At 34.0% G+C, this 27,775-nt stretch overlaps 1 protein-coding gene across 2 annotated transcripts in view; it reads left to right on the top strand.

Moving 5' to 3' along the window:
• LOC150076757 (TOM1-like protein 2) overlaps positions 1-27,775 on the top strand; it is a 151,470-nt gene that overhangs the window by 97,169 nt on the left and 26,526 nt on the right. For both annotated transcript variants that reach the window (XM_090386236.1, XM_090386235.1), the window contains exons 10-12: positions 533-620; positions 12,418-12,544; positions 24,036-24,099. In XM_090386236.1, the coding sequence (XP_090242362.1) occupies positions 533-620; positions 12,418-12,544; positions 24,036-24,099 (279 nt within the window). The remainder of the gene's footprint in view (positions 1-532; positions 621-12,417; positions 12,545-24,035; positions 24,100-27,775) is intronic.

The following is a 27,775-nucleotide window of genomic DNA, read 5'->3' as shown; positions in this document are numbered from 1 at the left end:
ACACACACACATAGTAACGAATGGGCCTGGTGTACTGGGGTCCATGGTTGAGAGAAAAATGTAGATACGTATAATTATAACCCAGTTTAATGTAATAATAAAATATATAACAATAAGTAACAGGCAGTAGCTTTCAAGACTAAAGAGTCTCTTTTTCAACTGAATTCAAATACAAATACAACGGATAAGTGCAATGAGCTGAGTGAGGCATGTTATTCATTTGCTATTGTTGTTGCACGGACGTGCACTGTTTTACTCCACTGATCATCTAGCATTAAAACGGTTGTCTCTAGAATGGGGTGTAGACATATGCCTTTGTGGCGGTTTATTGTCTTTGGATTGTTTAATATGTTAAGTGACTCTAGCCATAGGCGGTGGCGAAAGTGTCGTGGTCTACTATTTCAAAGTTAAATATATATATATAGTCATATTTTGTGTGTGGGTGTATATATATATGTGTGTATATATATATATATATATATATATACACACATACCCACACACAAAAGTAAGTTGAAACTTTCATTTCTAGGCAAGTACAGAATCAAGACCTTTGATAGACCTTAGTGAAAATGGGGGAGCTAGTCCTGATGAAATTCAAGTTCAGATGACTGCAATGAGTAAGGTGCCTTTACATAAATAAATAAAATTTTAAGGGGTTTGTGTCTTAAATTTTCAATACTTTTTAATAATATAATTATAACCCCTATGTAAACAAAGTTTAATGGTAATAAAGTTCATTAATTAGCAGTATTACCAATTAATGACCTTTAATGAAAGTAATTTTTGTAGTTTAGTAGTGATTTTTGTTTTTGCATAGCCAATATTTAAATAAAGCATATATAATCAAATTAACATTTTTTAATTTTATAATCTAATTAACAGTAAAATTTTAGGAAGCTTCATTATCAGGTAGGAATACCAGCTTTGAAGTATAATTCTGAATTCACTGTATCATGATTCACTGTATCATGTATTATTCAATGAATGTCTGGAAGGTATTTTGGAATTGAAATTATCACACTCTGCAGTAATCACACTATCACCAAAGCAGAAACTGAAGACAGTTTCTGCTTTGGTGATAGTAGTGAACTATACCCATATATAATGTAGAAATTTTTCAGTCAACTTTTCACAATAAACTGTTCCCCTTTGTTTATTTTAATCTGCTAACACAAATGTTGAGTGCAGTTTTATGTAAACATACTACATCCATGTAGTATATATATAAACATATATGGCTGTTTGTTTTATCTGCACATGCCAATTACATATGCTATTAACATTCCTCGCAGTATTATTCCATCACCAGAAATCTCCACAAAACAAAAAAGAAACAGGAGTCCTCCCCCTCCTGTAATTCATAAAATTGGTACTATAATTCTATTTTTACAAAATGTAAAATGGGATTCATGATTTCTTGTGGAAGTGTTAACCATAAAACTGAATGTGTTTTGAGATATGAGTATATTTGCAAATTTGGGAAGTGCCTACTTAATGCAGCATGTTCATGTATCTATACTTAACAGTTTGACTCACATTGAATAGATTTTCATTAAATTTTATCTATCCCAGATTTTATTAAAATGTGGCTCCCCCCCCCAAATACATAATCCAAGTTATCATCAGAATCTCCTTCAATGACTCCACTCAATGGTGTACAGAGTTGAGATAAAAATAAAATAGTAATGTATATTTAAGCATAAAACTATTGTTTTAAAAATATGCTAAAAGCAAGTTAAAAGAAAAATGGAAAGTAAGACAAGAAAAACATAACTGTTTTTATGTTTTATTTGTCTTACTTCCCATTCTTCCAATTCTCAACTTCAAAGAATTATCCACACTGTTTTCTTTGTAACATTTTTACAGTGATGGCTATCTTCAAGTGATAAATATGAAAACAGGTTTTTACACAGACCTCATTTTCGTGTTGTTATAGGTTATGCATAGTTTACGAGGTTGGATAGAGAATGTTTTAAGTTTGGTTTTATTTCCATTTGTATTTAAAAATGTGTTTGTTTTTGTTTGTTTATTAATATTTGAGGCACCAATGTATAAGCTCTATAAGAGGGTTATTATGCCTTTGTAAGAAGGGATTAAACATTAGAAATGAATCTGGTGAAATTTCCTCATTTTGCGAATATTATCATGACTGGAGGAAGCACCAGTCATGATAATTTAAACTCATGGAAGATTTAAAGATATTGGATGCTTTCTTCTTTCTCAATAAGCTTTTCAGTTCAGATTATTTTTGAATGTATCTACTTGTGAAATGGATGTAGTATGTGTATCTACTTTGCGAAGTGGATGCCCTTATTGATTAACTAACAGAGCACTGATTACAATCCAAAATCTCATATTCCTAACGAGAGAGAGAACACAGTTATTAATAAAGTTACTGTACACTTAATTGAGAAGCTCTTCAATGTTATCCATTCACAAAAAAAGGCAGATTACAGCAAAGAAAGGTAGCATGGACATTCTTGAAGGAAAGGAATGAATCATATTGGTTCACTAGATATGAATGTTGTATAACAGTTGATTATCCTGTTCAGGTTGTTAATAAACTCAACAGTTTTTTTTTTTTTTTTTTTTTTTTTTACATCTACATTCATACATGAATAATTTTTAAGGGTGAGGATGCCAGAATTCTGTATATCAAATTGTAATAGGAAGCCAAATGATTTTGGCCTCCTTCACAGGTGCCTAGTCTCTTGACTAGTTTGCAGAACTGAAACTTTTCCTGGTTAGAGTACCCTTTTGCTTTCTTCACCAATCTTGTTGTTTTTCTCTGCATCCAGTATATCTATGTTCCAACACATGCATGTCCTTCCTGAAATGAGACTTTCAGACCTTTATGTAGTAATTAAGATGTGGCCTAAACCATTACCTTTGGATAATCATCTCCTTATCCCTGCTAGCAAAATTCCTCTATATCATTGACAGAACCCTGCAGGATATCCTGGCAGCCTGTCTGAATTGCTCAGAGAACTTCATGCCTGACTGATAGTTACCCCAGGTCTTTTTCATTCTCCACTACCCTTAGTGTGGTACCACACTTGGTATGTTATTCTAGAATTACCGATATCCATATGCATTACTATTTGCCAATGTTAAAATTCAGTTGCCAATTATTAGCCCATCTGCCTAATAATTGGCATTACTTCTTTAACCAGTGATTCCATTAATTTCCATGGAACAGAAGTCAAGCTAACAAGCCTATAATTACTCATTTCCCTTTGCTATTATTTGTGAATTAGAGATACATTTGCACATCTCCAGTCCATAGGGGCTTCCCTAAGTGAATAAGTGATAAGTAGACTTATCCCCAAGAGATAAGTGAATATCTTTCCAATAGGCAAAGGTGGAGAGAGAATAATAAAGTGGGTAATTGCAGACTTGTGTGACTTTAACAACAGGGAAAATGATGGAGTCAATGGTTAAAGAAGCATTGTAGAATCATTTTGACAGGAATGCAGTTATATATGGAAATCACTGCATGGATTCATTAAAGGTCATTATCACATGGTCTTCATTTTGCTCAGTGTTTCACAATTTCATATTTTTTGTCTACCCGGGGAATCCCCGGTGGGCTGGAGGGCAGAAGAGGATGGAGGCTGGTGTGATTTTGGCCATAAATGCTAGTATGGTTCAACTGTTGATGATCCTGCTCAGGTAGCTAAGAAACTAAATGAATATTTTGCATCGACATTCACACATGAGGAGTTATTCAGCGAGGGGAATGCCAGAGGTGTATTCAACTCTGGCAGTAAGCTAGATAATCTTGTAATAACTGAGAGTAAAGTGGAGGAGAAATTTTTGAAGATAAACACAAGAAAGGCACTTGGGGTGGATAGAATCTATCCAGTTATATTAAAGGAGGCAGCAAAGGAAGTAAGCAATCCCTTAGCCATAATTATGAGAGCTTCCTTGGACTCAGGGGAGGTACCCATAGACTGGAGATGTGCAAATGTGACCCCAATTCACAAAAGAGGATCAAAGGCTGACACAAGTAATTATAAACCTGTGAGTTTAACTTCTGTTCCAGGAAAATTAATGGAGGCACTGGTTAAAGAAGCACTGCAGGATCATCTAGAGAAGACTTCACTTATAGCTCAGACACAGCATGGTTTTGTTAAGGGGAAGTCTTGCCTGACCAATTTGATTGGATACTATGATGCAATCACAAAAGAACTGGATGCAGGGAATAACTTTGATATTATATACTTGGATCTTAGAAAGGCTTTTGATACTGTTGCACATGGAAGACTGTTGCACAAATTGGAGCAGTGTGGCATTGGAGGCAAATTGCTGCTATGGATAAAGGGGTGGTTGAGGGGGAGAAGACAGAGTGGTAAACAATGGACACTGCTCATCGTGGACTAATGTTATTAGTGGAGTTCCTCAGGGTTCAGTGTTGGGTCCATTATTGTTTTCTGTATTTATAAATGATATTGATGATGGTATATCAAGCTTAATGTCAAAGTTTGCAGACAATACAAAGGTTGGCAGGGTTGTTAAGGACACTACTGATGCTATGCTGCTGCAACAGGATCTGGAAAGGTTGAGCAGTTGGGCTGAGAGGTGGCAAATGAAGTTTAACATTGACAAATGTAAAGTACTACTTATGGGGAAACAGCAACCCCAGAGCAACGTATCAACTCTGTGGTACTACACTGACAGTGGTAGAGAATGAAAAGGACCTGGGGTAATTGTGCAGGCATATATGAAGTTCTCTGAGCAGTGCAGATGGTCTTCAAGAGTAGCTCATGGTGTCTTGTCAATGATATACAGGAATTTTTCTAGCAGGGATAAGGAGGTGATTATTACCTTGTGTAAGGCAATGGTCAGGCTACAGCTTGAGTACTGTATACAGGTCTGGAGGCCTCATTTCAAGAAGAATGTAGAGCTGCTGGAATGAGTACAGAGAAGGGCAACAAGATTAGTGAATGGAACAAAGGGTTGCTCTTATGAAGAAAGACTTAAGTTTTGCAAATTACAGTGTCTGGAGACTAGGCACCGGCAAGATGATCTGATAGAGGTATATAAAGCCTTGAATGGTTTGAGCATGCTCAATGCTGATGGTATTTTTCCTCTTGCTCAGAATAATCACCTGAGAGGGCATAAATTCAAATTGAGGAAAGACAGATGTAGGATAGATGTGCGGAAATTTGCCTTTAGCCAGCGGGTAGTTGGTTGGTGGAACAGACTTCCATCCCTTGTTATGGAAGTTGATAGCCTAAATAAATTTAAGGCTCAGCTGGACAGGTATTTCGAACAAATGGAGGGGTGAAAGTTTTTTTTTTTTTTGGCTGATGCTGCATAAGCTTCCTTTCTTGCATCATATGCTTCTGCTAATGAGGCTGCTACAAATTTTCTGGGTAACAATTTTTGACCCAGTCCGCTTTGACTCTATCTATCCATATTGCTTTTCTTTTTCTCTCTGAATCTGTAGTGTCTTCACCAGGACGCTTCCTTTTCACACATTTTAAGTATTTTAGTCATTTTTAGGGAATAAAGCACAATTACAAAATGAGGATACACACTTGATATACATAAACAAAGCTGCGCGCGTGTAGCAACTGAATAAACAACACCGTAAAGGCAGAGACACACTATTAACACCTCACTAGCTCACATTTTACTACAGCACATTTCTGGGGGTTACTACCATAAAACAATAAAAACAAGTTCCAGTTGCATTTCTGCTAGTGGAATCTGTTACTGGTAGTAAACTTGATCTAATTGTATTTGTGATAATACTGATAGCTGGAATTGTGTGGGCTTTTACGTTATTATGGTGAAATGTTTCCCCCTTCGCCGATATAAAAAACATAAATACTTTTTCAGAATCTTCTCTTCGTGTTGCATTCAGTTGGGGTGATTCCATGTTCGACTGCCATTTGTAAACACAAAGGTGAATTGTGCCTAAGCAAATTCGGTCGTGTTATATACGATATCGTTCCCCTGTTTATAAATCATGTATGATCGAATTCGTGTAATGTAAACACGTGTTATATGAGGACTAACTGTACTTGCTTGGAACTTGATGGTTACTTTTCATATAATTCCAAGCAAACAAGAACTGTTCACTTCCAAAACTGCTTAAATAAAAATTTTATTGCAATTAGGAAAGTAGAAAATATTTCAGCTTATTTTATTTACTGTGTCATCTTGCAGCTTACATTATTGTAGATGTATCTTGTTCAGGTTTTCACAATGCTTGCCTCTCCACTGATGAGATCCCAATATACTTCTCCATTGGAGTAGTGCATTTTATTTAAATTAGTGCATACCAGATGTTGTGGTAGATGTCTGATATGCACAAATCTAAACCATGGCAGTGTACCTTCACAATATGGGATTGATGCATTATGTATAAAACACAGTTTGCTTCAAGCTATTACAGAAAGAGGCATTTGCCCTAGATTTAACTATACATACTTCACTTACTGCACCATCTAACACATTGAGGATATATCTTGACACTGGGTTCATGTCTTCGCAATGCCTACCTGTTCACTGGTGAGATCCTTAAAAGGGTCAAAAAGGAATATACTTTTCCATTAGAGTAATTTAATACTAAGGCAACTCATGAAAATGTGCCCTAATGATATGAGATCAATGCATTACAGAGCAAGTTTGCTATATATATATATATATAGTTATTAAAGTAAAAGTATAATATGTATTATTATAGATACTGAACATGTGTATAAACATAACGGTATATTGCGGGCCATAAGGCCAAGATAACTTATAAAGACTGTGATAGCCTGTGTGGGTCTACAATGCCATACCCTGGAACTAAACATATGTTTAGTAATAATATATAATACAATAATGATTATGTAGCTAATTATTGATATATAGATACATTGAAAGGGACTTTTTCAAGGGCTAATCCTTTCAATATATCCCACCAATAATTAACAGAGCTATTTGTTTCTGATTTCTACCTGCCTGTTTAACTAAGTCCAATTCTTGAACTTAAACATAAGACTAATTTGGTTTTAAATTTAGCAGCAAACGGGCAAGATAACATTTAGCCCAACAGATAACTTCGAAATGAATATATAGAAAATAGAAGGCCAACTAAAATTTTCAATTTCTGATGTGGTAGTTTTATTTGATTTATATTTATGCAAAAGAAAGCTACTGCTGACCTAAGGAGAAATGAAGTAGAGATAAGTATAGTAATGGTACCTCAATTTCCCTCTAATAGATCTTGAGGTATAAAAAATTAGGGTTAGATAGTAAAAGATGAAAAGTAAAGAAAACAGCTTTATATAATTGTACTTAGGATATACACCAGGAGCATGACTGCCTGACCCTTTAGTAAGGGATCCTGGTATGTCTATAAGAGGACACCAGTAGGTGTTTAATAGATAAAGATAATGATAAAATATAGAATATTATGGAATAATAAGGAAATAAAGGAATGGCTAATTTCAAATACCTAAATACTAACTGATATTATAATAAATTATGGACAATTTAAATTATCCCATTACTACTAAATAGCATATATTCTATGCTGAACAGATAATTAAGAATAGTTAATTTGGAATAACCAAGTTTATCAATAAATAAATAGGAAAAAACTGCTTACCACATTGAACTGTTCTAAGTGAAAGAATGAAAATGTTGAGCACATGTTACTTTATACCAAACAATTAGTGACAACAGCACCCTCACAGTTCTGAATACTAAAGGACAAACTAATTAAATTAAATAAATTTAAACCAAAAACAACAGCAGCGCCCTCTGATTTTTTGGAAAAGTTTTTTGAACTAACTAACAATGTGAAATTATAGTTGAATTGTATACTGCAGAATTTGAAATTTGTTCAGGGAAAATCCAATGAAAATGAATAGATGGCACTCAATTTTTTAGTATGCAAACTAACAAAAACAATTGGAATAAAAAACCTTTTTAAATATTTTACAATATAGAAATGAAAGTACCCTTTAAAAGATGAAATTAATTACTACCGTATGAACAAATATAAGTACAACTTTTTCAATGAGCATAAGCTATATGTTACATGCTCAAAAGGTAGTGCCTGCTATATACATGTCCTCAAAATGACTAATGTGGAAAGGAATATTCTTAAATGTAAAAGAAAAACATGAATCGAAGTAGGCTTATATTAAAATTGAGTTACTTATATAGAAAATACTTTTGCTATGATGTAATTTGGGTTTATATTATTATGCCATTTATTTATAGCAATAAAAATGGCTATATGAAGGTTTATACCTATAAAATTAGCTGGAAATCCATTTTCAATCAGCTTAGACCTAAATTCTGTAAGTGTTTCAATTAAATTATTGTCATTATTGCATATTTTAATCGGTCTGATGCTTTGAGAAAGTATTATATTTTTGTTATACGCTTTGAAATTTTAGAATGCCAGTGTGTAAGGTTATTATTGATTTAAATCTGAATTCTTTGCGTTTGTCGTATACTTTAGTATATAATGCTTTATCATCTATGTAGATTTCTATATCTAGATACGTGGCTTTTTTTTGTACTATACGTATTGTACTATACACTAAATCTGGAGGTTAGTGGTTAATTGTGATATGTGGTGTCTATAAGAAAGTTATGTTCATTTATCACTATTAGATAATCGATATATCTGTAAAGTATTAGGTTTTTATTTAAGTTTAGTTCAAAATGATGCAAATAGAGGTTAGCGACCTATACCTGTATATTGTTTATATATATACTATTTCTGTTAAAAATGTAACTGTTAAACATACATAAGTTAATTAAGTCATCCCAATATTTCTGTTGACATGGTAATGTTTTTATATTCTTTATAATAATTATTAAACATGGTTTTTAAGCTGTTATGTGAAATACTAGTAAATAGATTTTTAAAGTCAAAAGTATTTATATGTTCTATTGTATTGGTGTTATTATTTAAATATTCTAATATTGGATTGTTATTAAGAATTATTCTAGACGTACCTATATTGCTTAATATGATATTTAGTAGGGCTTCTAGTTTTTGATGTGGGAGCTTGGCATAACTATTCCTACATGAAGTAATAAATCTTAAATTCTATAGGAGATTTGTGGAACTTAGGTATACAATGTATGTAAGGAAATTTAGTGTTTGGATTTATTAATTTTAACTTTTTGTGCATGGCCAGTAATTTCTTTATAATGGTGTTATGGTTATTTGTTATTATTTTGTAAGTAGTGCTACTATTTAGTTCTTTTAATAAGGTTGAAGTATAGAATTTTTTGCATATAATGCTATAGTTGTTCGTTGCTTTGTCTATTGTTGTTATTATAAACTTAGTTTGTATCTTCTTTAATTGCTGTTTAATTATAGCCATATCAAAAATCTTAGTGGGTTTTGTTTTTTTATGTATAAAACCTATATGTTTTTTCTATAGCTTGGTACGTAAGGGATAACCACATGTGGAAGGCCCAACGGAAGGCTAGTTTTAAGCAAAAATGTACTAAGTCTATCTGTATTCGTTTATTAATCATATTTAAGCTACTTTTTGTATTAGGCCTAAATTTAAATCCATAAGATAACAAGTTACATAATTCTTTGTAAGAAATAATACTCAAATCCCTGGTAATAATGTGTTTATGGTATTTATCCACATGTGTTTGATATTGAGGCAGATGGCAAAAACATTCTGCCTCAATATCACTCTTCTCTAGGTTACAAGCCACTTGTTTGCAATTGCATACCATAAGACCTATAGGTTTGTAACTGAAGTGGGTACTAATATAAGAGTTTGTAATAGGTAATGCATATTTAAATTTGTTGATATATTATCCAATACTAAGCTACTGAATTTAAAAATAATGTATTCAGTCGTATCCTTAGGTTTATTACCTAATTTGAATTTAAAAATATCATTTAGTAGATGGTGTAAGTGTAAGTTATTATGGCTATATGCATTGTTTATTTTAAATAAGGCTCTCATCTTGCTATGTTTTAGACCAAAAATAATATGAATATATTTAACCTGTATTAAAATTATGGGACAAATCTATTCTATAATAGGTTTGTCCCATAATTTTAACATATCAGCAAAACTGCCTAATTTATTATCTGTGCGAGTTTTTTTATTAGTATTTTTTACTTTTTTGGTTTTGGGAGATGGTCTTTTAACCATTTGGAAAATGTTATAGATGTATTGGTCCTGTATATTATTAGTATAACAGTGTCCATCAAATTTATTGTTGAGTCCATAAGGATAAAGTGATTTATATCTTAATATGTTCATATTTTCTATTTCCAATCTTATAAAATTATTACTTTCTATAGCTAATATGGTAATAGAGATATTATTGAAGCTGTGAACCTGAAAATGCTGTAGTTCAATATCTTTTTTGTTAACGAAATTTTTTATATGTGATCTATGTACATTTATTCTAATGTGTAATTCCCCACTAGTTTGACCTATATATTTTGCTTCACATTCATTACAATTAATAAGGTATACTACCCCACTAACATGGCAGAATACTGGAGAATCTACTTTTTATGTGTAATAGAATTCATTGCTGTACAAGTTAGACAAAGTTGATTATTACAAGTTTTAAATTTTAAATAATTATTATGCTTACCATATATTGTATGTTCTGTAGTATTGGTCAGTACTCTAATTTCGGAATCTGGATCAATCATTATATCTGCATTTGGTCTATTCTCAATATTATAGTCTTCCTGAGAACCTAGAGCATTGAATGCTAAATGGCTAGTTGGGCTACTTATCAGACCATCCTACGCGACCGATGTAGTATGTTATCATTATTTGTGGTGTAATAGCTCATTATGTTAATTAATTATCATAATATAATCTAACAATGTATATCAGCGATGTAGTCCAACTAAGACTAAATATATGTATAAGTTACTTAATAATGGTCTGGTGATGACCAACTACATTAAGGGTAATATTAAATAAGAAAAGTATTAGTTGAGATAGGAAGTTGTAGGTAGAATCCTGGTAGACAAGTCAAAGCCCAGGCATTCCCCTACGTATATTTGTAAAAAGTAGGGATAAATGGCAAAGTTTTTTGCCAGATCAGATTAATGCCATCAATAGTAGATTGAACATTACATCAGTCTGTAATCTAGTTATTATAGTAATTAAGTATTATAGTATCTTTTATGTTTTCTTTACTTTTCACCTTTTACTATCTGACCTTAATTTTTCATACTTCAAGATCTATTAAAGCAATTTGAGGGAAATTGAGGTAATATTACTATACTTATCCCTACTTCCTTTCTTTCTTCAGCAGTAACTTTCTTTTTCATAAATATAAATCAAATAAAACTACCACATCAGAAATTAAAAATTATAGTTGGCCTTCTATTTTCTATATATTCGTTTTGAAGTTATCTGTCGGGCTAAATGTTATCTTGCCTGTTTGCTGCTAAATTTATAACCAAATTAGTCTTATGTTTAAGAATTGGACTTAGTTAAACAGGCAGATAGCAATAAGAAACAAATAGCTCTGTTAATTATTGGTGGGATATATTAAAAGGGTTAGCCCTTGAAAAAGTCCCTTTCAATATATCTATATATCAATAATTAGCTACATAATCATTATTGTATTATATATTATTACTAATTATATGTTTATTTCCAGGGTATGGCATTGTAAGACTATGATAGCCACATAGGCTATCATAGTCTTTATGAGTTATCTTGGCCTTATGGCCTGCAGTATACTGTTATGTTTATACACATATTCAGCATCTATAATAGTACATATTATACTTTTACTATAATAACTAGATTACAGACTGATCAATCTACTATGTTCAATCTACTATTGATGGCATTAATCTGATCCGGCAAAACTTTTACATTTAATGCACAATAGCTATTTTTGAGAAGGATCATTCAGGACCTGTGTGACCAGCACCTGGTTAATATGTAGTGTTGTAACTTGTACTCTGATAGCAAATTTAGCTGGTTTATTGTAATAAGTGATTGAACAATACTGCACTCCATATAAATTTTAAAGGCAAAAAATTATCGAGTTTATTGAAACAAGCTGGAAAGAAAACATTCTAATAGCCCAACCATTTAGAGGTCAATTTTTTTTTGTCTTTCTTCCAAGAAATTAGCTAGCTTACTTATGTATTGTGTCTGTATGTTACAAAATTCCCAAATATTGGTCTGATGACAGTTTGTAGTGCATTCAGAAATTCAATATTAGTTATTGAATAGTATTAATTTAAATTGTATTAATTTGAATCAGCTTATATTTATGTATAACACACTGTATTGACAATAGGAACACAATAAACTAAAGCACAATTATTTTTAAGTGATGTAAAAGTGTTTTTCCATGCCTTTAACTAATCTCATTGGACATCCATATAAATGTCCTTATCTATACATTTATAATTTATTTTTTCATTAGATTTAAATAATGATACATCAACATCATTAAAGAAATCTATGACTCATGGTGATAGCCAGAGCAGTAACGACGAGTTTGATATGTTGGCACAGTCTAGGACACTTGGTGCAGAATATAGGAAATCCAGGTAACAATTATAATTTAGCATTTCTCTCTCTTGCATCATAAATGTTTAATCACTTTGATATTAAATGTGTTATTACATTTAGGTACTGATTTATACCTTAGTTACATATAATAGATACTAATGATATTAAAAAAAAAAGGCAATCTAAGGTTTAAAGTTTTTAGTGAGAGATAATATTGAGAAAAGGCCATATGTTTGATATAATGTGAACTCCTCTAAACTATAAACTTCCCCTATTACCCAGTCATAATAGGAAGAGTTTGACTTAAGTCTTGTCAATGAATTCCAGCCTAAAAAGATTATGCAGGGGCTCATGGGGTCAGCTTTTTTATATCATACCCTATAATTGTTAACAAAAGGGATTAGCATTAGCAAAGGCACATGGTGCAAGAAAGCAAGCTTATAAAACATCAGCCAAAAAAAAAAAAAAAACCCTTATTTTACCCATCCACTCACTCCAAATGTTTGTCAAGGTCTGCCTTGACAAACATTTGGAGTGAATCTATTTAAGCTATCAACTTCTAGAACGACAGATGGAAGTTTGTTCCAGCAATCAACCACACGCTGGCTATAGGCAAACTTCCATGCATCTATCCTACAACCACCTTTCTTCAATTGATTGTTTTTCTAAAGCACTATATTCTGTTAGCTTTGAATAAGAGCATAAAATATTTGCATGTTATTGGGACAGAATTAAATTTTACAGAAAACTTTTAAGCTTTTTGCAAGTGGGACATTAATGGTAGTGTAGAGCAGAGATGGAGTAGATTCTTTCAGTGCTCTGAATCATCCCATTAGGATAGTTCAAAGTACATGGGAAAAAAGTACATAAATTCATCTTATTGTGATTGGCTTGTGCTAACATTGAAATCAGCCAAGAAATTAGGTTATATGGGGTGGGGGGGGGATTCTTTTAATGCTAATACAGCACAAACTGAAATGGAGAATTACTGAACAGTTGTGTAGAGAGTGTGCAAAAACTAACCTATTGTCAACTGGAATTTTCTGCTGCTAGTTGCTTGTGGGAGCAACTAGTAGCAGTGCTTATGTATTTGATTCAAGACTAATTTCTGTAGTTAGAGAAGTCACAAAGGAAAGAAACATTCTCGACCTGGTTATCGTTAAGGATTTATCAGATAGAGAATCTTTGAATAAAGGAACTACTGATTACAATGTAATAATGTGGGATTTATTCAAAGAAATAACTACTGTCAAAGAAAAGGGAAAATACTTTTGTTTTCATAAGGAGTGTGGGGATCATAACTGTCTTTAACATTTTTTTCAGCAGAACAAATGGCAGTTTTAATGCTATACTGAATGCTATAGTAAATATAAATTGGTCTATAAATGAAGTTATTTTGGTGGAGGGGGGAATTAGGCAAGCTAAGAAAAATTGAGAAAACAAGGAATTCTGTGTTCACAAACAGTGGAAGGAAAGGAATCAATCATATTCGCCCACTTGGTGCCTGTGGTAACAGGTTGCTGATAAGCTGATGAATATTGAGCATCCACATTCACATGTGAAGAAGATTTTAAGCTTAATAATGAGTGGCCTAGCTGATACTAACTGGGATTTCAATTATTTTATTACGAAAAATATGCTACTATATTAGAATGTAAAGTGAACAAGGCACCAAGAGTTGGAAAAAGAGTGAACAAGGCACTAGGAGTCTATTCGGTTATATTGAAGAAATTTGCAAAAGAGGATAAACCTTTAGCATTAGTAAAGGCATATGATGCAAGAAAGCAAACTTATAAAGCATCAGCCAAAAAAAAAAAAAAACACACACACATACACTCTTCTCATATCACCCATTCACTCGCTCCAACTATCAACACTTAAGCTATCAACTTCTACAATGACAGACGGAAGTTTGTTCCAGCAATCAATCACCCGCTGGCTGAAGGAAAACTTCTGCACATCTATCGTACAACTGTCTTTCCTCAATTTGAATTTATGCCCTCTCAGGCAATTATTCTGAACAAGAGGAAGAATACCACAGCATTGAGCATGCTCAAACCATTCAAGGCCTTATACACCTAAATCAGATAACCTCACAGGTGCCTAGTCTCCAGACACTGTAATTTGCAAAACTTAAACCTTTCTTCGTAAGAGCACCCCTTTGTTCCATTCACTAATCTTGTTGCCCTTCTCTGTACTTGTTCCAGCAGCTTGACATCCTTTTTAAAATGATGACTCCATGAAGCATTTTAAGAAGGATTTAGACCTGTATACAGTACTCAAGGTTGTAGCCTGACCATTGTCTTATACAAGAGGATAATCACCTCCTTATCCCTTCTAGAAAAATTCCTGTATATTATTGACAAGACTCCATGAGCACTCTTGCACACTCTCTGTACTGCTCAGAAAACTTCAGATCTGACTGCACAATTACCCCAGATCCTTTTCGTTCTCTAACACCGTCAGTTTAGTACCACACAGTTGATACATTACTCTGGAATTACTGCCTCCCATATACTTCAGTTGCACCTCTCAGCCCATCTGCTCAACGTTTCTAGATCCTGTTGCAGTAGTGTACTGTCATTAGTGTCATTGACAGCCCTGCCAACCTTCGTATCATCTGTAAACTTAGACATTAAGCCTAATATACCATCAATATCATTAATAAATACAAAAGACAACAATGAACTCAACACTGAACCCCCGGGGGACTCCACTAATAACATTAGTCCATGAAGAGCAGTGTTCATTGATTACAACTCTCTGTCTTCTCCCATTCAACTATCCCTTTACCTATACCAGAAATTTGCCTCCAATGCCACACTGCTCCCATTTGTGCATCAGTCTTCCATGTGCAACAATGTCAAAAGCCTTTCTAAGATCCAAATATATGATATCAAAATTATTCTTTACATCCAGTTTCTTTGTGACCACATCATAGTATCCAATCAAATTGACGATCCTGTAGTAAATAAATAAATTTTCTGTTTATACTCCAGCACGACAACCAAGTCAGTAGAGTTTACAATAAATCGACAATACAAATATTTATCGTATTTAGTAGTCACGGGCTAGTATTCAATCAAATTGGCGATTCTGTAGTAAATAAATAAATAAATTTTCTGTTTATACTCCGGCATGACAACCAAGTTAGTAGAGTTTACAATAAATCCCCAATACAAATATTTTCGTATTTAGTAGTCACGGGCTTGAACCCCGGTCCACTCAAGGAACATATGCTATGCACTCTTGCTCCTGACCACTGGGCTATGTCAGGCCTTCTTTAACCTGCCGGCCGGACTAGCCGGACGGGTATAGTGCCTGCCTGGCAACCCAAAGGTCGCGGGTTCGATTCCCGCCTAGGGCTTGGATCAAAGTACTGCAAAAACCTTGGTAGGTGCATTATGGCCACAGAAGCTTATGCGCCAATAACTACCAAAGAGAAAAAGAAAAGAGAAAGCCTTCTTTAACCAGTGACTCCATAATTTCCCCAACAGAAGTTAAACTAACAGGTCTGTAATCAAAGGGCAATTAATTAATTAATTGCCCTTTTGATCCTCCTTTGTGAATTGAGGTCACATTTGCACATCTCCAGTCCATGGGTACCTCCCCCGAGTTCAAGGAAGCTTCCATAATTATGGCTAACTGGATAGACCCCCATCCACCCCAGGTGCCTTTCTTATGTTTATCTTCAACAATTTCTCTTCCACTTTGCTCTCAGTTATTACAAGATTATCTAGCTTACTGCCAGAGTTTAATACACCTCTGGCATTCCCCTCCATGAATAACTCCTCATGTGTGAATGTAGATGCAAAATACTTATTTAGTTTGTTAACTACCTGAGCAGGATCATCAACAGTTAAACCATCGATATCAAGTGGGCCAATCTGATTCATTCCCTTCCTTGTAGAGTTAACATAAGTAAAGAACCCTTTGCTATTTTTCTTTGCATCCTTTGCCAAAGATTTCTCGTAATCTGCCTTTGCCTGCCTAACCTCCTTTGTGACTTGGTTACAGACCAGCTTATATCTACCATAGGCTAGATATAAGCTGGCTATGGTATATCTACCATATACTATGATATATGGATAGGCTATGGTATATCTACCATATACCATAAGATAAATTTATATGTATCCGATGCATTTTTCTTCTCTACCACATGTCACATTAGTTCATCTGACATCCATTTAGTCCTAAATCTGGAACAATATTTCTTAGTTGGTATGAAAATCTTAGTATCTTCCAAGACTAATTCTTTGAATGCTTCCCATTTTGAATTTGCTGTTGGTAACATCATCAGTTGGTCCCACTGTATAGAATTTAAAAACTGTCTCAGACCACTGTAGTCACCTTTACAAAAGCAAAAACCCTTCCCTTTTCCCCTGATGGTAGTTACCTCTTTGAGTAAATCCCACTTGAGCACACTGTGATCACTGCCACCTAGTTGTTCCTTTATCTGCAGATCCTTAATGCGTGCAGAATTACTACTGATAACCAGATCAAGAGTATTACCCCCTCTAGTTGCCTCCCGAACATGCTGCTGAAGAAAACAATCATCCAATAAATCCACAAAAGCCTTGCTAGTATGTAAGTGACCAACCCACAAATTCCAGTCAATATCTGGGAAATTAAATTCCCCCATTATAAAGACACTCTAGTTTACTGGCCCACTATTTTTCTGTACAGTTGTTTATTATACTCATCAGAGTCATTAGGCCTATAACACACTCCTACTCTAATTTTGCTTTCCCAGTGCTTATATCACACCAAGCTGACTCGACACTGCTCTGTCCAGCCATATTGACTCACTGTACTTCCTTGGATTTTGTGTGTTTCTTAACCAATAGCATAACCTCTCCTCCCTTCCTATCCTGTCTATCCTTTCTGTACACATTGTACTCCCAAATTCCAGTTCTGCATTCCTTATATCTATGTGACATCACGTCTCTGATAATCGAACAATATCTGCCTTTGATGTTTGGATCAACATCTCAAATTCATCAAATTTATTTACCAAACTCCTAGCATTGGTGTACATCCAGGTATACATGCAACTGTTCCTATTCTTAGCTACCCTAACACAGCACACATATTTTCTTGTTTCCAGTTTCTGCATGGACTCCCAGCAGTCTCTGAAATCTCCCCTACCTTGTTTTTCAGGCTTCTGCTTATTCCAATAGAAGCAGTGCAAGAATCACTTTCACCTCTGCCAGCAGCTACTGTTAATCTATTAGTTCCAAACTAGCAGTTTTCTGACCCACCTAGCACTGCCTCAATAGCATCAGCAAATATTCTTGCACCCTTTGTATTAAATGTATCCCATCCCTGTAGAAGCAGTCTCTCCTATTAACAAGCACAGACCAGACCAGACTGAGAAAAATTCTACCCCTTGAGCCTTGCACGATCTCTCCCGGGCTAAATTGATTGACAAGGCTCTCATCATATACTCCCTCCTATCGTGTCTAGGCAGAATTGCAGACACTTTCAAATTCACTCTAACTCTCTGCTTTTTTTTCTTTTTTCTCTATTATATTGATTTAGTTATTATATCGAGAGTACCTTTGGACTCTAGCAAAGTTCCTATAGCAGCAATGGCAAACCTTTTGGGCCTGTGTGACAAAAATAAGCTGAAATAAAGATTTAACAATTTCTGCAGTCCACAGAAAAAAAGAGAAGGAAATAATTTTTTTTTTTTTTTTTTTTATTATTGAAAAATAATAGTACTTGAAAGTGTCTAATGGGGACTTTGTTATTGCATAATTTTTCATACAGTTACACTTGCCATTTTTACTGCTAGACGTGACGTTGTTTGATGTATAATAAAACAAATTTATCTTAAAATAAAAATTACTTTTATATAGTAAACCCTCATTAAACCGGACTAATAGGGACTGACAGGTGTCCGTTTTAATGAAAGTCTGAATTATGTGAAATACTCTTTGTAATGTGGGTAAAGCTCATTTAAACAACATAATGTACGTGGATAATAGTAAAAACATGTTTATTTTACATTAAAAATATGTATGTATATAGTCAAAAATATGTAGTAAATATCTGTATGTATGTATATACTGTATTTACATTAAAAATACATAATGTCTATAACCATTTAGAACAAGATTGCACTGGTTCATCTTCACTTACATCACTTGACACATTCACTGGTTTGAAAAAATTACTTATTTTTTTTGTGATTGTTTGCAGTTTATTTCCTTTACTACAAATTCACGTAGGTGTCTTTAAGTGTTCATAATAGGCAGATACGTTTTCATTTGTTGATTGTTCAACATACTGAATTACGAAGTTCAAATGGTCTTTCACTTTGCTTACCTTAATTTTTGGCCGAGAGTTGTTGCTCACTTCATCTTCTTCTTCCTCGTTTGAACTTTATGCTGCTCCCATTACCCTATCTGCAATCTCCTCTTCGGTCATGATGTGGTAGCCAGGATCATCTTCTTCCATTCCTCGCATAACCAAACCAGACGAATGAAGTTGGGGAAACCATTTGTACACAGCATCATCTAGTGCTTTATCAGTAGGCATCCACATTCATTTAACTTTACTTTTTTCTTTCTCCATGTTAAACTTGAGAATAAAATTACGAATTTCACTTTTTTTCTTTTTAATGTCCGACACGGTTTGTTTTGCGATGCCGTACTCAAGACAGATGCTGGACACTGAAGCTCCTTTTCAAGTTTTTCTATCACCAATAGTTTATTGTGAAGAGAAAGCGTTTTATGCTTACGCTTCTGTCCTACACTAGGCTTACTTACTATTGTATGTAAGATATTGTTTAACTGCACAGCACAGCACAAACGACAAAAGATAGAAGCGCTTAACTGCGGAACAAATGACAAACAACTGTCTGAACCGCAGCTGGGAACCAGGTTGTTTGTGCAGTGTGAGTCATCACTGCCTATTGACCTCAGACACAATACATATGACCTTTGAGCCCGATCGTCGTTTGATTTTTACACTTTAAAATTTTTTTAGAGCTGTCTGGATTAAGCAATGTACGGATTACCGAGGTCCGGATTAATGGGGGTTTACTGTAGTAATTTTTGTTTACTGGTATTCATTAAAATTGTAGTAATTTGACTGAATGACATTCATTAAAATTTATACTAATATGTTTCCAAAATAGTTGTTTCCTATTCAAATTTTATTTAATTTATATGAATCAGAGGTTTTCAAGGGAATTCTGCTATCCCCCTAAAGGACATTTTAGAGATTTGAGTGTGTTTGGTTTGTCACACCGATAATGGAAGTACTACTACTACTGCAGAATGCACCATAAAATATAAGCTAGCTGAGCAGTATCAAGTCTATGGATCTTATTGGGATTGCTTGTTTAAAATAAATATATTATAAAATTTATTTTGTTTATGCATATTTATATTGTAAAACCATATTACAAATACAAACTTTTATATTTTCTTATCTATTAATGATTCTTCTGTAGTTATGATATACACATTTATTAAATCTGCAACATCCATGAGTTTCTTCAGTTTTTCAATGGAGATTGTTAATTAGAATCCCAATAACTACTTTTTTTTTATACAGATCTCCCTGTATATCCCATCAGTGTTAAGAGGATTGCTGTCAATCCCCCAACGCATGCACAGACGCGCACGCGCCCACACACACAAAAACTGTTTTATTATCAAGTCCCACAGACCATTTTCATACATTACCACAAGGTGAGAAACATTGTTATAGGGGGAAAAAGTTACTTTGATTTGCATGGCGATATATGAAAATAATACTTGGTAAGAGGAGGGGCATTGGGCTTAAAAAGGTCAGGAAACACCAGATAAATTATTTATAAATGGCACACCACTACATTTATTCATGTATATCAGCATTTCCCAAACTGCGTTCTGTGAAAATTGTAATTAATAAAAATCATGGTTTTTTTTTTTTCTTTTTTTTTCAATTGACAGATCATGTACTGGATATGACGTATTTGCTCAAACGTTCAAACTCATGCATCTTAATCCCTCAGCCTTCCACTGCCGCATTCGTGCAAGTTTACATTTTTGTGGGTGATGGGGGCTGTCTTTGCAATTACAAGATCAATTCTTATTCAGATCAGTGTTCTGTAAATATATCGTAATTAAAAAGTGTTCTGTGACTAAAAAAGTTTGGTAAATTCTGATGTATATCATTGGTTCAACTTTGATTCCTAAATATTTTGAAGGTCTGCAAACACTCCCCTATCACAAAAGTGGCTGAAAGGAGTAACTACAGACCTTCATTTGACTTCTGTGCCAGGGGTCAATTATGGAGTTGTTAATTAAGTTCCTTATAATTTCATTCCTGTCCAGGATCATCTGTACAGGAATGAAATTATAAGGAAATCACGCCATGGTTTCGTTAAACAGAGATCGTGTCTGACTAATCTGATTGCTTCTCAGCGATCCTGTGAAGGGAAAGTGGATAGAAAGTACATTTCTTGCATCCCATAAAAGGGATTTAAACTTTGCCAAGTTTCAAATTGGCAAGGCAGTGTAGCTATACAAAGAGATATTGAGAGGAAACTCCTCAGTGATCATTAGATCTGAGAGGGAAAAAAACTGCTGGATTCAGGATCCTATGCTGTAGGACAGGGGTCAGCAAACTGTGGCTTGCGAGCTGCATGCGGCTCTTTGAACATATAACTGCAGCTCTTTAACTTTTAGCCCACATGAAGCACAATTTAAAATGGAATTAGAAGACATAAAAATCAAGAACATGTGGGGAGTGCAAGACTAAAATGCCTTAACACCGAAAAGCAAAAGGCTGTCCTTGTAATTCTTCACAAATGGACGGCGATAGATGAGTTGAAAAAGCAAGACCAAATTGTGTTCGATGCGTGGAGTAGCTTACTGGACAAGTATATAAATTTGAAAATATTTACATTTGGATTTCTCTCTGTTTTTTGTTCGACATATTTCTGTGTGCAAATATTTTCAAACATGAACTATATTAAAAATAAACCAAGAAACCATCTAAACAATGCAAGTCTCTCAGCATCTTTAAAGATGAAAATTAAGGCATACTCGCCTGATGTTGAGAGACTCGCTCAAGAAGTTCAGCAGCAAAAGTCACATTAATTCATACTAATTGGATGTTTGTTATGTTTTTTCAGTATTAATAAATAATATTTCAAAATATATATACAGTAGAACCCGGATAAGAAGCTTTCCAAGGGAATGGAGGTTTAGAACCTCTTACGCAGGAAAATTTCTTAGAAGAGAAAATGAACTAAGGGTATGAAATATTAACTACACAAATAAAAATGAAAAGATACACATACATAAGTTAAAGATGATTTTTAAGTATTATTTCAGAATTGATAAATATTTTACTCTGCCTACGGGAAACATTTTTAAACTGAGAATTTCTAATTGCTTAACATTATGTTCATTAAACTCATTGCCAAGTTGGAAGAATGAGCTCCTTTGGAGTTTCAACATACCTTAAAAGGTCACAATTACAATAAGACAGAGCAACAATTCACTAAGTAATTCATAACTGTTCATGAGCATCAGAACTTAATGCTTAACATGGTCTACCTATCCAATTATGGTTATCGATGAAAACATTTGCAATGTGTCACTTCCATTATATCAAAACATTCCCACTAAAAATGTTTTAGTGCTGAAAGCCTCAGACTACGGAAAATTCACTACTCAAACGAATTAGTGCCAAGTATTATTTTAGTATGTAGTCACCGAAGTAGATGAAATGGCATAGTTTCTGCTATATATCATATTGTGAATTGTATTGTATATATAACTGTCTGAGGGTGGCACCCAGACACACATCTATCTCCACCTATAATTTTGTATTCACGTAGTACAAATAGACCTGCAATAAGTGTAATGTGTTGTTTATGTTGTTAGTAACAGGTAACTCTGCTACCGGGAGCAGACATGACATAGGTGTCGGCTACCTGGTGCCCGTCCCTGGCAAGTGGAGCTGGACCTGGTTCTACTATTCTGTCTGTCCTTATTGCACTAAAAACCATGCACCCACCAGAGATAGCGCAGTACTGGTGAGGGTGCCCGCATTCCCACTCTCAGGCTGCCCACACCTGGAAGCACCAAAAAAAAAACAGCCACCAGAGATAAACAAAACTGGCAGATGCAGTAATCCCACTCTGTCTACTCTGATCAGTAGCCAGCAAACAAACACACACAAAATAATAATAATAATAAAAAGTAAATAAATTAATAAAAATAAATAAAATAACTCCCCCACCCCCCAAAAAAGTGTACAGCTAAATTAGATAGCATCAGTAACAACTGGAAGCAATCTCCCCAAATTAAAGACCCTTTTACAATATTCTTGAAAAACAATGGAATGTTCCTTAGAGACTACAGCCAAACAGACTCAGAGACCCCACTCTCTTCCAGCTGCATATTTATCAGTGCACCCCGGAATTCATCGTATGACGGGTAGTCATATAAAATATGAGCCCAAGTTTCACACCTACCGCAAACACAAAATGGATGATCCTCTTGGCCAAATTGGAACATCTTATTTCTTACATACCCATGCCCAGTAATCAGTACAAGACCTCCATAGAAGGATAGAACCATTTATTTAATTTATTATTGCAATTAAAATCCACATTCGGAATAAATAGATAAGTTGTTCTACCAGTCGGGCTGCAGTCTCATCGAGTTCATATGAAGACATTCATAATATATATTCATATTGTGAATGCCTACACGAGTTGCTCTGATATTGAACTACCTCGAATAAGCAGCACTTCGACAATGGATTCTTGAATTGGCAACACTTTGCCTACTCAAGAATGTGTTGCCTATTCAATATCAGGACAACTCATTATAAAGGCATTCACAATATGAGATACATGTATATCATAAACGATGCCATTTCACCTACTTCAGTGGTTTACTACGAACTAAAATGATGCTTGCTACTAACTTGTTCGATTACTAAATGTTTATATTGTTTAATATTTTCTAATATTAAAAATAAATAATTTTTATATTTAAAAAATATATTAAGTGAGAAAACATCATTATAATAATACGCTGTGTATTCTTTATCACGAACTTTTTATGTGGGAAAACTTTTTACTCAGGAAACTTCTTACACGGGAAAATAATACATTACAAAATATAGAGTTTAAACTGGAACTTAAGAAACCAAATCTAGTACAGGAGAAAACTTCTTGTGTGGGAATTTCTTATCTGGGTTCTACTGTATTTTTAATAAAACACCTTCCCACTCTATTCCATTTTTTAAAAAACTCCCTCCCCCTCCACCCAGCTTGAGCTGAGGTGTGGCTCTTCGGATTCTCTCTTTTTTAAAATTAGATCAAAAATGGCTCTTCACTCAAAAAAGGTTACCAACCCCTGCTGTAGAATCAAACAGTCCCAGAAACTTTGTGATCATAAATATGCATATGCAGAGTTAAAATTTATTTTTATTGAATATTTATCACTTGAATTTAGATGAATCTTGCTTTACCTTGATCTTATTCATTTTTCTCTCATTTAACCAAAGTAACAGTGCTGACAGCAGGTTAGAAAAGTCTGGAGCTACCCTGTCAAGACCATTACAGCAAAAGGTAAAGCTTTGTAATATACAAAATACTTAGAAAATGATTAAAATAATAATTAAATTGTGCTTAAAAAAACTTTTGTAGATAACCATTTATTAATGTCTTGATTTCAACTTTGTTAGGGACTATTTACAAATTGTGGCCATAATGTGGGGAGGGGAGGGGAGGAGGAGTCCATGGAAATGTTAAGTAATCAATTTTTTTCATGAAAAAAATGGAAGTATATGAAGCCCAGCTCCCCTTGGGGTGGGGGGGGGGAAAAGAAAGTTCATCCTTTCCCCATTAATTCTACCAGGTCTATTCGTCGAAGAAACATTTTTTTATTTATTGTGTATCATTCAGAAACATTTTTTGAATATACATAATAAATATAAATAACACATGCAAAGCATAGCAGAAATGGTTAAAATTTAAAAATCTGTTAAAAGTTATAAATTTTATTTTTATAAAATAAAATTTTATTATTATTCTGTTTGGTTTTAACCATTACTGATTGCATTATAGTTGGTGAAATGGGGCTGTAAAATAATTAGATCTCTCACTTTTGGGTATGTGAAGTTGTTTGCTTGTGAAATTTTTTCATTTCCACCACCTTATTGTAAAAAAAAATTAATATCACATAAAAAAATTTTAAACTAAAGAATAACTGTATAGAGTGCAATGCATTTATAATTGTGTTTATTTCTAAAATAAAGGACATTCCTAAAAAAGATGCTCTAATTTTAATGGTGTAGATATTTTTAAAAATACATGGCACTTACCAGACTTGAGAGAATGGATTAACCATGGCAGTAATTTCATGGTGATAGTACATCAAGCATGATGGCATTCACAATGGAATGAGTTTGTTAGAAAGTTGTAATTTTTTCTTCTTTTTTGATAGCTTGATGCTTTTTAAGTGAGGTTTTAGGAACACCTCCCAAAATATGAAAATAGTATTCTGTGATAGTGCAGAATTGAGATTTTCAGAGTTAGCTGCCACCACCTAGAAAAATAATGTACAAGCAAGAGAAAACTTAGTTTCTTTGGTGAAGAAGTAATATTTGTATCATGTTTATGCCAAGATGGTTAGAAACCAAGTTTAATTTAAATAATGAAATTGCTCTTTTCTAAAAATGTGGGTATTACTGAAGATAAGTGTAAAAAAAAAAATTTTTTTTTTGTGATGACAGGATTGAATTTTAGGATTCAAGTTGACTAAGATTCGTCATTCCCTATTATAGAATTAGTGGATGTTGTTTATCATGATCACTTCAGGAACAGCTTAATTGATGACAGTAACTGATGAATTATGTAACCATTTCCACTGTGCATTAATAACAGCTGCATATGCAGCTGCTTATTAATGCAGAGTGGAAATTGTACATAAAAAAAAAAAAAAAAAAAAATGGAAGTGGACAGAGGGAAAAAACATCAAAAGCAAGCAATATAAAATACTTTAATTTGACTGTCCACTGTTTTTGAGAAAATCATCAATAAAAATGAAACTCGTAATGTTTATGGGGAACCATACAAACTATTAAAAACAAACAAAGAAAATATTAAAATCAAGAATTAGAAAAGGTTAATTCTCTACTGTAAAACACTCGAATTGGTAGGGATGCATGTATGGTGTATTTCATCACAAAGTAACAACACCAACAATCATATGCTGTTTTCTCCCCAGGACCTATCGAATGGGCACATTGCCCGGTGAATTTAACTGACTGCCTGGCTAAAATTTAAGCGATTCTCACAGTACCGTATGGTACTGCTCACTGATCTCAAACATACTATGCGATTGAGATCTATATGACAGGAGCACATAATGTTAAATTATGCAATTAATTTTTGCTCGGATCGCTTAAGTCACATTTATAAATAACAGAAATTTTTATAATATTGTGAAGTATTACACTTCTCCACCTGGCTACTTCATAATGCCACCTGGCTGGCAAGATTTTCTGGGGAGAACACTGATATGAACTGTATGAAACTACAACAGTAACTGGACAGCATGTTAAGTTCAAGAACAAATTGGGATGTTGCTTAATCACTTCCACTGCACATGCATAAACTGTGATAAGGGGAAAAAGTGATAACATAAGCCAAAGCACTCATTACATAATTTTTTTGTATATTTGTATATATCTGATTGGGACTTCATAAAAGTGATAATATTATATGAATAATAACATTATCTGTGATACAATAAGAGGTGTACACTGTAATTGGAGGTAAGAATTTACAAATGAATATTTAAGGAGCTGGTGGTGGATATTTTATTAATTCTGGGTTTTTTTTCTGCAGGAAAAAAATAGAATTACTAAAACGGAAACAGGAATTTAGTTTTCCCAGGAAATTGATATGTGGTAATATTTTTTAGCGAGTGAAAGATATTCCAGAAGAAGGCTTATGAAATAGGGAAGTGAAATGTAGTGTACTGTATTGTCAACAGAATTACTGGATGGAGTTTATCATTATATAAAAGAGTAAGCAAAAGAACAGGACCTTGAGCTTCTGTTCTTTTACCTACTCTTTTCTTTCTGTTCTTGGTTGCAAAGGTTGAATACAATACACATTTAGTCCCATCAGACTACCATAAAGAGATGCATTATTCCCCGAGCAAAGAATGGAAGCAAGATAACTCAGCAAGGTGGTAGTGTCCAAAGGACTTCAATTTGAAGACTTATAAACTTTTTAAATTGTAAAATCATTCTCCATGGTTTCCTTATTATTATTAGGAAAATACTGGCAAAAAAAAAAAAAAAAAAAAAAAGCTGACTACCTCATCTGTCCATCCCCTCTAATAGTATGCCTAATTCTTCCTTAAATTTATTCAAACTATCCACTTCCAAAACTCTGGCTGAAAACAAATTTTTGCACATCTTTCCTGCAGCTGTCATTTCTCAATTTATGTCCCCCAGTGTGTGTGTGCCCTGTCTGAAAAAGAGTTAGAATATACAATCATTATTACTCGATCCATATAAATCTTTAAACACTTCTGTCAGGTCTCCTCTCAAGTGTCAAATTTCCAGGTAGTGCAATTTGCAGAACTGAAGTCTTTTATGGTAAGAGTACCCATTTGTACTGTTGGCAGATTTGGTTGCTCTTCTCTGTACCTGTGCCAAGAGATCCACATCTTTTTTAAAAAGAGGCTTCAGACCTATATGCAGTACTGAAGATGTGGCCTAACCATTGCTTTATACAATGGGACTATCACCTCTTGTCCCTACCAGAAATGTTTCTGTATATCATTGTGAGAACCCCACAAGCTGTTCTAACAGCCTGTCTGCTCAGAGAATTTCATATAGGACTATACAATTACCCCTAGGTCCTTTTCCGTGCCAAGTTGAGTGTGGTGCCACCTAATTGGTTTATTATCCTGGGATTACTGCGGCCCATATGTAATACCTTGCATTTTCCAGTCGTTAACCTCAATTGCCATTTCTCAGCCCATCTACCTAATTTATCTAGGTCTTTCTGTAGTGGTATGCCTTGATTTCTGTTATTAACTGGCCTGCCAACCTTTTTACATCTGCAGCCTTAGACAACAAGCTTGATATGCCTCCATCAACATCATTAATAAATCCTGAACAGCATGGGGCCCAAACACTGATCCCTGATAAACTCCACTAATAACATTAGTCCAAGAAGAACAGTGTCCATTTATATTCTCCCTCTGTCTTCTGCCACTCAAGAA

This window comes from Mastigoproctus giganteus, chromosome 12 (assembly GCF_048544385.1).
Source record: "Mastigoproctus giganteus isolate SK-2022 chromosome 12, ASM4854438v1, whole genome shotgun sequence".
Classification (NCBI taxonomy): Eukaryota; Metazoa; Arthropoda; class Arachnida; order Uropygi; family Thelyphonidae; genus Mastigoproctus; species Mastigoproctus giganteus.
This window is presented reverse-complemented; position numbering and strand designations above follow the sequence as displayed.